The sequence below is a fragment of the Polypterus senegalus genome, chromosome 14 (genome assembly GCF_016835505.1).
Source record: "Polypterus senegalus isolate Bchr_013 chromosome 14, ASM1683550v1, whole genome shotgun sequence".
NCBI lineage: Eukaryota > Metazoa > Chordata > Cladistia > Polypteriformes > Polypteridae > Polypterus > Polypterus senegalus.
Window position 1 is genome coordinate 97,208,980 of NC_053167.1, and position 13,052 is coordinate 97,222,031.

Genomic DNA, 13,052 nt, shown 5'->3' on the forward strand with positions numbered 1-13,052 from the left:
CGTTCATTCTGCTTCAGCTCTCCTGTGTGCTTAGACGGAGAGGCCTGCATCACTGTGGTAATCCTGTGGAACCCAACTTTATTCTCTAAAGCACATGATGGGTTTACAGTGCCAAAGCTGGGAGCACTCAGTTCAGGACTAATGTCATTTCTCTCTCTTCAAGTCACATTCAGATATTTAGTTCAGGACTACATCTCAATCACTCTTCTAAGCAGCTTTTATCAAAACAGCAGACAATGAGGACACATACAGAAGCTCCACCTAAATAAATAGCAGAAGCTCCACCTAAATAAATGAGAAACTGCATGTTGACAGACGAGTGCAGCCAGCAGTGCAAACGCTTTGCAATTTTCAATCCATTAAAATGACAAAAGAAGAAACAGCCGAAACTTATTTTACTTGTCACTGATACAAATGAAAACCTGCTGCCTTTTGCATTTTATGATAGAAAATTAAATATTTTACGACAGAACTGCCATAAGTCAGGCTCAGTCACTCATGTCATTGTCACAGACACGATAGATGGGACTTTATTTCGGGACTTTATTTCTCCTCAGGGGGAAATTTGGCTTTTTACAGAAGGTCTTTAAATAAATATATAAATAGGTATACACACACACACACAATGGTCTTAACACAAACCAAAGTGACTAAAGAGAAAGAAAATGAAAGAAAACTTCTGACTTGGCAGTCACAGTGAGGCATTATGCCCGTTGGTGTGAAGGAGCCCGAGTGGTGTTTCTTGACACACTTTTGTTGAACAATTTGTTGGCCGAAAGTCCTCAGTGGTGTTGTGTCAGAGAGAGGATTTGCTGCATTGTTCATAATGGCACTCAGTTTTGTTTTAATTCTCTCCTTCACCACGACCTCCAGGGGGGTCAAGAGTGCATCCCATAACCGAGTATGCCCTTTTAACGAGCTTGTTGATTTGCTGGGTCTCTTTTGAGGTGATGTTACCAGCTCAGCTCACAACAGCACAGAAAATCACATGGGCTATCATAGACTTATAGAAGGTGTGAAGGATGTTACTACACACATTAAACGAACAAAGATCCTTAACGAAACAAGAGCCTGCTCTGCCCTGTCTTATTTAGCTCCTCTGTGTTATCAGACCAGTCCAACCGGTCATTGATGTGGAGCCCCAAGTACATGTAGGAGTGGACCACCTCTACTTGCACTCCTTGAATAGTGACCAGACATGGAGGCTCTTCCGTGAGGTGAACGTCAATAACCAGGAGACGAAGAGACTTTGGGGACCTCAATCAACAGGATATCATATGGGTTGTTAAGAACAATTTACACATGTAATGTTTCACTCCAGATTTTCTGAATTACAAAGCGAGTGAGGAGAATCACATTAGGAAAATTCTGAGAAGCAGATTCATCCATAAACCAACCAATCTAGCTGTTAAAATGACCTCCAACATTAGAGCCCCAGAAGTCAAAAGCACTTGCAGTATGAATGCTGAGTTCCTTCAGATCTGCGGGTAGTGCAGGTGAGCTTGAGGTGGGCAAGTCAGAATACCATCAGAGGATTCTTTATGATGGAGTATCAGCTGAAGTCAGTTAACCATGCTGAATCAAAAGTCTGCAGTTAACATAAAAAGTGATAATGGGTTCACAAAAATTTCTTCCCACATGCAGTCAAAGGTGATTATTGACTCTAAAACGTGCCCAGTATGAGAAGATGTGGATGCAGGTAGTGCTGTCAGGAGGAAGTACAGCCTTAAAAAGCAGTGTAGCTTTTAAATAAATATGAATCTGTAGAAATCTCATCTTCACTTCAAGCTTATCAACATATTAAAGTAGCTTTATCTGTCAAGTAACAATGAAACGCTGTACTTTGCAATTACTCAATCAAATAAATAAATATGGTGGAAATGTTATCATACCTTTAACTTAAGCATTCCTTAACTTGATTACAATCTGAATCAGATCCACCAAACCATGAGGAAATGTGCAGTAGGTCATCACATAGTATCTTGAAATTCCCATCTTTACGTAAACATTAGATTAGGATAGATTGTCCCATCTGAGTAATTTAGCTTGTGTAGAACCTCAACAAACATATAAATATTGCAAGAAATAACAACCACTACCACCCCCTCAAACACAGACAAGAATTACTTCAAAAACAACAAACTTGTGACTTGGCTAAAGTGACATTATGCCGGTGTGTTGCCATAGGTATAAGGAGGAGCCCCAGCAGCGCCTCTTGACACACTTCTGCTCTATAATTCATTGGCTGAAAGTCCTCAGTGCTAGTGTGTCATACAGCATTGTTCACAATGGCCACCAGTTTCGTGTCCATTCTCTCCGTCACTACTATATCCAACAGGTCAACAACGCATGCCAAAACTGAGCCGGCCTTCATAATTGGCTTGTTGATTTGGTGGGCCTCTCTTAAATGAAGGCACTGGCTCATCCACACCACAATGAAGAAAATTACTGTAGCTATCACAGCAGAAACAAGACACACTGAAAAGGTAACTGTTGCCACAATCAATGTCAAGGAGCGTGACTCATAAAAATACTGAACAGATTTTAAGGACATGGAAGGGAGATGCATTTGAAAAAAAGATTCTTGCTTGTGGAACAACGTGTTCCATGCAGATGTGTTGGATTGATTATGTTACTATACCAGATGTTAAGTTTGGCACAAACCAAAAGCTGCTTTTAAAGAAAAGAAATCTCAGAGCAGCAGAAAGGCAGGAGCATTATTGTTTGGGCCTCTGTTGCCACTTCAAGGACTGTCCATATTGCTGTCACCGAGGCAAAGGATGTCCTGTACCAGAAAATGGGTTAAGAGAATTCCATTCCATCAGTCGAAAAGCCAAAACTGAACCCAAAATAGATGTTGAAACACTTAAGGAAATGACAAAAGAAAGTTTTGTAATAGCACAGCCAAAGGCCCAGATCTTGATCCAGTTAAACTACTGACAGTTGACTTGTGGTGGGCTGTATATGTGAGAATGTCTTAAATATTCCACAGCTGAGGGACTTCTAAATGGAAAAGTAGGCAAAAACCCCTTCATAGTGTAGGCAGCTAACAGTTGGTTGCTTACATAAGAGTTATCTCTGGCAGTTGATGCACCACCAGGTACTGACGGTGGCCAGTTATTTTTTTCTGGACCAGAAAATTGTATTTCACATTAATGCAGAGGTTCCCAATTCTGGTCCTGGACTGCTACACTGGCTGCAGTTTTTCTGTCTAACCCTTTTCTTAAATGGTAACCTGTTTATGGTGCTAATTAACTTCTTTTGAATGAATTTTATTTTTTTTTCATTTCTTTCCTTAAATGGCAGCCAAACAGAACCAACAGAAGACCAATTAAGTCAGGGCCTCAAACTCTTCAACCAGTTGCTTAATTAGGCGCCGAGTGTTGTCGTTAATTAAACCCGTTCTTTATTTCCATGGCTTATTGCTGCTCTCATTGTGCAATGGCATACATTTCTGTAATTGTTGATTTTCTCTTTTCTAAGAGCACTGTTAAAATGTTTTGGGAACCTGAGCAGATCAACATTCCCAAGGCGTTCATCTTTCTTTATTTTCAGATATTGCATGAAGGATACAGTTTGCTGGTTGTGTTTTGGCTCATTTTATATCTCTTTATTGTTTATTCATTACTGTAAAAGAAATAATTTAGGGATCAGAGTCTTAATTTAGCACCATAAACAGGTCACCAATTAAGAAAACCTGCATTCACTATAGCCCTCCAGGATGGGATCTGGGAACTCCTGCATTAATGTTTCATTTACCGCCGGTTCCCTGGACAGGCCTGAAGCTGCCAGGATAGGCTGCAGCACTAAGACCCTGAATAGGGTTAAGCAGGGTTGAGAATATCAAGTTGTAGGTTATTTATGTTTATGTCATATGAATCTATTAATATCACTCAGATGAAGATGAGATTTCCATAAGTTCATAAATGATAGAAGATACACTGTGAGGGGTGGACTTTTTTTTTTTTTCTAAAGAGCTGTATATAGCAATGCCCTGAGATGCCCTGTCCTGCACTGGTTGCTGCCTTACACCCACTGCTTCTGAAGCACCACAGGGTCAGAAAAAGGACGGAATAATAGAGGAGTTCAAGTCACTATCATGATTTTGAGAACCCAAGTTATTCTCAGTTGTCATTTACATGCAGATTACCACTTGAATAGAAACTTTGATTTTGAGAATATAAAATGTAAATATACTTTAAAATAAATCTGACATGTTAAATTACAACTTAATTACAATTGGAAATACACTGTGTAATTTATATAAAATCCACTGTTTGTCTTCTAAACCCACATTTTCCATTATAGGTTCCTACTCAACTGTTCTGTAAGGATTAGGTACATAACAGGAGGTAAACTCATTTGGGACAGCAGTCATGCATGCACACCTTCACCAACTCTCACCTACCCAGGCAACTAAGTAATGTCAATCAACACAAGATGTCCATTTTTGGGGTGTAGAATGAAACAAAACAGTTCCCAGAACTGTGCACAGAATGAGAATGTGCAAACTCTACACTGCTAGTAAGTTGAGGTGAACATTAAAATATGATCCCTGGAATGATGAGTTAGCAGAACCAGTCACTGCATGATGGTCTCACCCCTGTAACAATTCCAAACGTTAGAACTCCAGAAAACTGGATGTAAAATCTCAGCCAGTAACTTTCTATTGTATGTCAAACTTGCACCTCTGTGTGGCTGCACTTTTATCTCTCCTGCTTCTCAAAGATATGCATGTTAGGTTGAATGGCAACTCAGACTTTCCAGTGTAGTTGAGAGGTACTGAGCCCTGTGACAACTGGCATCACATCCAATGTTGGTTGCTATCTTGTGTCTTGTGATGCCGACAAAGGCTCAGGCCCTGCTTTGCCCAGAATTGGATTAAGTGGTTTGGGAAATGTATGCATGCATGAATTAGATAAAGTAAAGTGTTGTTTCTTAACAACTGGACCCACTTGCAGAAATGTCATAAGAATGTTCCGAGATGTAGCCTGTACGGGAGAAGGGAAACATTTCTGCTAAACACTAATTTGATTTTCAAGTTTTTAAAAGAGGGAGGCGTGGTGGTAGCACTGCTGTCTTGCAGTAAGTAGACCAGGGTTGACGTTGCAGGTTCTCACTGCATGTTGTTTGCATCTTCATCCTGTTTCTGTGTGGATTTCCTCTGGGTGCTCCAGTTTCCACCCCTAATCCAAAGACATGCAGGTTAGGTGTATTGGTGACGCTAAATTGGCTCTTGTGTGTTTGGTGGGTGATGGTACATGTGGTCACTGCAACTGACTGGCACCCTGTCCAGGGTTTGTTCCTGCCTTATGCCAGCTGGGACAGGCTCCAGCCTCCCTCCCCAGGGACCCTGGTTTAGAAAATGACAAAAGATTTTATAAGAATAACAGAGCTCTTAGGCAGAATGAGAGGCGACAGGATGATTTGGGGTCAAGAGGCGAGACCTAACATACAAGTGTCTGTGAAGTGCACAAGTGAAGGAATACTTTAACACACCACTGTCTGCTGTTGTCCATAAGTGATGTTCTGTAGGCTGCATAAAGTACTCTTATGATGGTGGCATGGTAAAGGTTAAAGAAAGAAATGGGTGAAATAGCTCATGGAAATCTGACCTGAATGAAAATACATAGATGAGCCAGTGAAGATAGTGGTCCATTGGTTTACTGCATTACATTGGAAGGTGTTCACAGGTAATGCATATAAAGATGTCCCCAGGACTTATGCAGTGATGCAGACCACAAAATGTTATGATTCACATATTCCATTTATACCTAATCAGATGAAACATATTACATTATCTGAGGAAATAAATTAACTGGGCAGACAAGCTTGCTTATTTACTTAAAAATGTAGTGTGTAAAAATAATGACTGCGGAGATCTCTTATGCATGTTGTTTCCCATGCAGCTTAAAGAATTACTCGCTTCAGACGAGGAGGAAGACACTAAGCCATCAAAACAAGATAAATCTTACGTGCCGAAGATAACAGGTAAATAAATAAAATGCCACGTGAGTTACAATTTCTGTAATACCACAAGCATATAACTGGACAGGTCTCACTTATCCCTCCTTGACTGCAGGGAGTGTGAAAGGCAAATTTGCAGAGATGGAGAAGCAAAGAAAAGAAGAAGAAAGAAAAAGAACAGAAGAGGAAAGAAAGCGCCGGCTCACGCAGGACTTGGTGGAAAAGAAGAAGATTCAGCGGGAGCTGGCAAAGAAGGCAGAGGAGGTACGTCTGGTTACTGTATAACTCACTCATATATGCAAGGAAAGTAAAAATGTGCAAGGCATTAAGTTGTGGAAAGTGCCACATTTGAAAAAACAAAGTACAGCGGAATCTCAGATCATGAAGTCTCGAAACATGTACAAATCGGGTTATGACCAAAAAGTTTGCCAAAAACTTTTGCATCTGTTCACGACCACACACTCGGGTGACGAACAAGCCAGTTTCCCTTTCGGTTCTTACGCGCCGATGATTTCCGCATGCGTTCAGTCTCTTCCTGTGCAGCAAGTGAGCGAGAGAGTGAGAAAGAGAGAGAGTGAGTTAAAGAGAGAGCAAGAAGGCAGTTAAAGCATGTTAAAGGCTTGTTTTAAAGAGACTGCTTCGAGCATTGTTTTAATCTTGTATTTAATGAAGACTTTTTTCTATTGGATTTTAACCTCCATTTCACTTCTGTTTTTATGGGCTCATTTATTTATTGAAGGATTCTGAAAGCACTGCACTTTATTTAATTTGGACTTTGTTTTTGATTGTTATTTTGTTGATTTTAATAAAAACACTTGCCACTTTTTGCACCATCCAATTGCTCCATTGTAGTGCCTCACTGTCATGCACATCATTAACATTACCGACGGTGACGGGTTTAAGGGCTCCCGGAAGCAAAATGGGAGCATGCAGCAAACCCGCATCGTCACAGACTTTACCTCAAAACTGTAATCTCCTCTCCACCCAGTTCCTCCTCACTTCCTTCATGCCAGAACTCGACTCATGCAAGATTAGTTTTCTTGGTTGGTTATGGTTAGTTTTTGTAGAAATTACGGACTTTTCAAATGTTAATTTCTTTCCCTGTGCTTAAAACTCATTAAAAAAAGTGTTTGCAGTGAGTGGTTCGTAAGGCTATAGCATCAACTCTTGCAATGTTAGTTTTCTCTGTTTCAAGGTTTTCTCAGTGTTATTCAATGTTTTTACATTTAGTGTACTATTACACTGTGCATTCTATGGTATAATTAACTATTTTTGTGCTTAAAAATCTTTTAAAAAAATATACTTACATACAGCTTGTACGGTCTGGAACGGATTAATTGTATTTACATACAGTCCTATGGGGGAATTACTTCGGGTCACGACCAAATCGGGTTGCGACCAGAGTTTTGGAAAGAATTACGGTCGTGACACGAGGTTCCACTGTACAATGAGTTGGCTCACCGTATAATACACAGAAAGTAGCATGGCCGTAAAGTTATTACTTAAGAGTGGTAGACCCATAGATGTACATTATACATGCAAGTAGTCTTAACTTTTCTTCTGACCACAATGGAGCCATCCCAAAAAAAGATACACCTTGCATTTAATGCGTTTGCTCAAATAAGACTCATTTAAAGCATGGGCAGAAAACACAGAGCACCATGTAGTAAACCAGTTCATGCTCAAAGCACACAAAGAATCATGTGAGGAACCTGGAAGCAGTAAAATGTCTAATAGGCCTTTCTGGGGAAACGATGTGCCATCAAAGTGGAAAGTTGTGCCTACAGTACAAATTGTGTGTAAACATATCCCGAGTGGCACTTGATGCTCAATAAGTCTCAGTGATCGAGTGAGAAAGCCAACACATCACTCGCTTAAATAAAAAGTCATAGTTAGGGGCAACTCCTTTCACATGATGTCTGAGCCAATTCTAGTAAGTGTGTGCCAACAGCAGAGCCTGAATTTAACTTCTGATAAGGAAGCGAGGATTTACTTTACTGTAACTACAATCAGGGGGCTTTTATAGGCTTAGGGTAATTCTAGTTTGGGTTTAATTAAGAATTACATGATCATTGTGGATTAGCTCAACCTGCCAAGGGCACAAACTAAACTTATTCACTAACAGTTTTAGCAATTGAAAAATAAATATTGCTTAAAAACAATAACAAAATCTAAATTCAAATATTATTACAGTGGAGCAATTCCACATAGAATTGTCAACAAGTCACTTTTTGAGATTTCTGACATTTACTGTTGCGAGACTGAGCAGCACACTGACAACAGGAGTTACTTATTAACACGGAAAAGTAACATTGAACGGAAAAGACAAATTATTTCATTTTTGTCCCCCCATTTTAAGGTTACGTTTGGAAAATGAAGTTTGGAAATTAAGATCTACCCATTATTTCAGAATTCCTGTTAAAAAAAAAAAAAAAATCAGTGTTGTTTAGTTTTCAAGTTATGTCCCATAAGCAGTAATGTTAATGGGCTCTTCTAGAGTCCTCTGTAAAATATAATAAAACGAAATATGCATCCTATATACATTCACTGCATTTGTCACCTTTTAGTTATTGTCAAAATAACCATCATTTGCCTTCAAAAACCCAACAAGCATCATAAACTTGACTTTTTGCTATTAAGCATTCAGCAATAATATGTTATATCAGTAGACCTATTAGCTTCATCTTTACAGTTCTGTGTGGCCACAGACTTATTGTAGATATCAAAGTGTCATTAGGTACCGTGACCATGACACACAAATGTCTAAGCAAATGTAGAATTTTTGTAAATTTTATTTTGGAACAAACATGCAAAGCTGACATGATCAGCGTAGCACACTAGTTAAAGGTACAAAAAGATGCCCACATCATTTAAGTGCCCCTGTTTCTACCTGCTACTATTTCAGCTGCCGCAGACGGTGTGGAGGTTACTTGTACTTGTTCTCCCCAGGACTACATGTGTTTTCTTTCTACTTTTCAAAAACGTGCAAATCAGACTAACGGAATGTCCTCAAAGAACGATAGACACTTGGAATAAGCTACCAAGTAGTGTGGTAGACAGTAAGATGTTAGGGACTTTCAAAACTCGACTTGGTGTTTTTTTTGGAAGAAATATGTGGATAGGACTGGCGAGCTTTGTTGGGCTGAATGGCCTTTTCTTGTCTAGAGTGTTCTAATGTTCTAAATGAGGAAGCCTGTAATGGAGATGCACTCCAACAAAGCTGGTTAAGCACTGGCTCCATGGACCTGAAACAGAAAAAGGACGGCAGGTTGGGCAGACAAGCCTAACCATGTCCTTTACACATGACACCTTGGTTCTCTTATCTGAGCATTTTAATAAGTGACGAGCCATCTCACTACCATTCATAAAGTACCTTACTTAACTGTGATAAAGATGCAAGTGAAAATATTTGTCACACACAGCTGATTGGTGTCATAATTAGGTTTCATATTTAGTTTCTTCAAATTTGTCTTTTTCCTCATTAGGAGTTTTGAATATTGAAGAAATCAGTTCTGAACATGTCATTCATGTGTGAGTAATATTTGGCAAAGTTGATTTCAGTTTGCATCGTTTTCAAAGCCACCTTGCTTTTCAAGGGAGCGTCCATTTTCTAAGTTCTTTGTGTACTGTTGCTAGGGTGGTTATCACTATGGGATTATTGGCGGTCACAACCTGTGATGTCATCAGGCCAACGGTATAAAGGGCAGTGCTACTCACTTCCTGCTACCTGAGAAAACAAAAGACTTCTCATTGCTTTGTGCTTCAAGTTTGATTAAGGAATTCTTGCTTTGTTTTTCTGAAATTGTTTTTTTGATTACAGTTCTTGGCTTTGTTGAAACTTAGGACTGGATTTTGGTTATCAAAATGAAGCTCAACTTTTAGTTACCATGTTGGTCCTTTCTGTCTGTTTCACCCCAGAAGTAGCAACTGGACACATCGTCATACTATGTGCAAATCATTTATTTCTGAACTCCCACTGTAACTGGGAAACAACTTCCAATAACAAAAGCCTTTTATTTCCTTCTGCCTCTATTTGGCCTCAAAGGAACAATAATATTTTTCCTACTTTATTAATTTAAAAATATATTTTTTTAATATTTAACTAAAAAAAATGTACTGTCACAACTTCTCATTCAAATTGAAGCCCTTAAAACATCAACCGCCAAGAACGTACACAACAAGACACACTCGTGTCACACAAGGATTTATGCGCAGGTGAGTGTGACACAAGTCTCCACAAATGAAGATTTCAAAGCAATTAAAATAGCAAAAGAATATCTCACAACTATTTTCCATTTTTGCAGAGGAAGAGGAAGGAAACCAACTGTTTTGTTTTGCTGCAGTTTATGTTTAAAAATATGGTACACAATACCCAGTTATGAGTAATCACTCGAGCATCACTGTCAAAAGCAAACTGACACTCATAAGAAACATGAAAACGACAGGCAATCTAACAATCAAAACCCAAAACTGTTTGAATTTTGTCAGGATATATGAAAAAAATGGCTTTATTAAACGAAGACAGCACTTGACCGACACACAGGCACATATCGTGGATGAAGCCCCGGGTATACAACGTACATCTTGGCGACATGGAATGGAATTGACTGAAGCCAGTTCTGTAGAAGAACAAAAACTTTCAGATGACAGTAGGACAGAAAAGTGTTAATTATCTTCAATGATGGTGTTGTTGATTAATTAGTTTATTTATTGCATTTAATGTGTGCTCCCTGGGCTACTGTTTAACACCATGTTACTCCCACCTGTTCCGCTGGCCAGAGATGAGCCTACAAATGCGCTCAGATGCTGACTGGATGGTATTTACTCACTGATAACGTGGCTCACATGTCTCTGTACACAAGACAAACTAGTTGAAAGGAAGGACATTTCTGTATAGTTCATAAAAGAAAACAAATACTTGAGTCAAATGATGACTATGCAAGTGCCATCCAACTAGTTTTGGAGTTCCTAGTTCATGAGGGTCACCCCAATGGGGAAACTCCAGATATTGAGGCTGCCGTGTAAATTTGCTGAATTTGACAGAATAGTAAGTGAAAACACACACACACACTCACACAAAAATATACAGAGACTCTCGCTGAACCCTGACAGCAAAACCCGTCGTGCGGAGCTCACAGTGACATCCTCATCAAGTCAAATAACTTTGATCTTGTGGAAGGTTATCACAATTTAATACACTATATAAAATGATTACTACTACTTCTTCTTTCAGCTGCTCCTGTTAGGGGTCGCCACAGCAGATCGTCATCTTCCATATCTTTCTGTCCTCTGCATCTTGTTCTGTTACACCATCACCTGCATGTCCTCTCTCACCACATCCATAAACCTCTTCTTAGGCCTTCCTCTTCTTCCTAGCAGCATCCTTCTTACTGATGAGGCCGAATGCCGTTTCTAACCTGATTTTTCTTTTTATTGAGTATTTACACCTAAGCTCTATAATAACAACTACTAGACTGCAGGACATGCTTCTGTTTATTTCAGAAGGTCTACCATGGTCCCATCTCACCAATTTTTCGTGCTTGGTTTCACATTTTGTTTTGTGGGAGATCTCTGTTTCAAGCTCCAGCCAGCACTTCGGAACTATAAGGACGTCTGTTTAATTTGGGAGCAAAGTTTATAAATGAGCAAAACTCTACACAGATTTAACTTCTACTTTGTCTGCTTGTGGTTTGGATGTAGTGATTATTTTTAAGCAAATAACTGAAATGGACGTCCTACACTAAAAAACGTTTATTTAAAACTAAAAGGTAACAGAAGATGAATACGTGTAACAATATACAGACACAAGACAATAACACAAAACATAAATCTGTGTTTGCTTGGTTTGACCTTTTTCTCTCCTATAGAAAAAAAAACATACAGTAACACTTGTGAATTAGATTTTTTTTAATTTGTATCTAAAAATGTACCCCAAGAAGTAATATTAATTCATAAGTAGCTTGTCACAGTCCTGGTGTTTCAGTCAGTGAGGTGGCTCAGACTTTATCGCGATACGTTTCTTGCCGACCCAACCCCTTCTGGCACCTCATTGAGTGTTTGTGTGTGTTTAAGCCACACAGTGTTTCAAGGTACTGTGTGACTGAAGCTGCACTGATTTACTAAAAGGCTACATTAGTATTCTTATTATCTTAACTCTTTGAGGGCTGAATATTTTTCCAAAAACATAGTTTCTGAAAAGCAATGGTTTCACACAGAAATCGACATAAACGTCTGTTGCTGCAGGCTGTGGCTGCCAGTTTGCCAAGAATGTGCGGCAGGCTTGCTGCCAATGCTGTCTTCGTGTGGCTGGGGCGGCAGCAGCAGCAGCGATTGCAGTGCATTGCAATCTGGTTTTAACTTTTACTATTGTTAAGTGGCAGTCCTCCTAGGGAACAGTGCTGTAGTCGTGTCAGCTATGTGAACCTGTTTAGCACCACGATTAGCTGGGGACCAGTCAGCTGAAGCTGGAACCTCTCATTCGTTTTTGATCACTTGTATCAAAATCAAGTCATAGTCCAGTTCAGAGATAACAGGCAAAACTTCATCCACGGTGTATTTTACTTTACGCATTCGCTTTGATCTCTCAGTGCCATTTTTGCCTAACTATTCACAGAAGTGCAGGAAATCTCGGTCAAACCAATGAAGCTAACTTTCCTTCTTGCAACAAGAGTCCAACTAAAACATAACGGTTCGTTTTGTCACAGTTTACAGCTGATTGCCATCGTCAACACCTCCTTTTGACAAAAGTCGACATCAGCCCTGAAAGAGTTAATAACAACTAAATGCTCATCGTTCACAAAAGCAGAACCAGCACATCCATACTGGCAAATAATTCAGTTGCCTAGAGCAGCACTGAATGTAAAACCAAGGGGGACAGGGTCTTTGCAGCTGCTGCCCCTCACCTGTGGAACTCTCTACCTCATCATATTAAGGAGTCGTCTACAATTGAAAAGTTCAAAAGAAGATTAAAAACTCACTTCTTTTCACTTGCATTCAGTGACCTTCAGTAATACTGATGGTTTTCCTCTTTGTGATCATATAACATTATTCCTATTTATTATCTATCTTATTTTATGTTCATATAT

General features: G+C 39.4%; 1 protein-coding gene across 8 annotated transcripts in view; it reads left to right on the forward strand.

Annotated features, from left to right (window-relative positions):
• nexn (nexilin (F actin binding protein)) overlaps window positions 1–13,052 on the forward strand; it is a 58,812-nt gene that overhangs the window by 20,245 nt on the left and 25,515 nt on the right. For all 8 annotated transcript variants that reach the window (XM_039736049.1, XM_039736043.1, XM_039736051.1 and 5 more), the window contains 2 exons: window positions 5,910–5,991; window positions 6,083–6,231. In XM_039736049.1, the coding sequence (XP_039591983.1) occupies window positions 5,910–5,991; window positions 6,083–6,231 (231 nt within the window). The remainder of the gene's footprint in view (window positions 1–5,909; window positions 5,992–6,082; window positions 6,232–13,052) is intronic.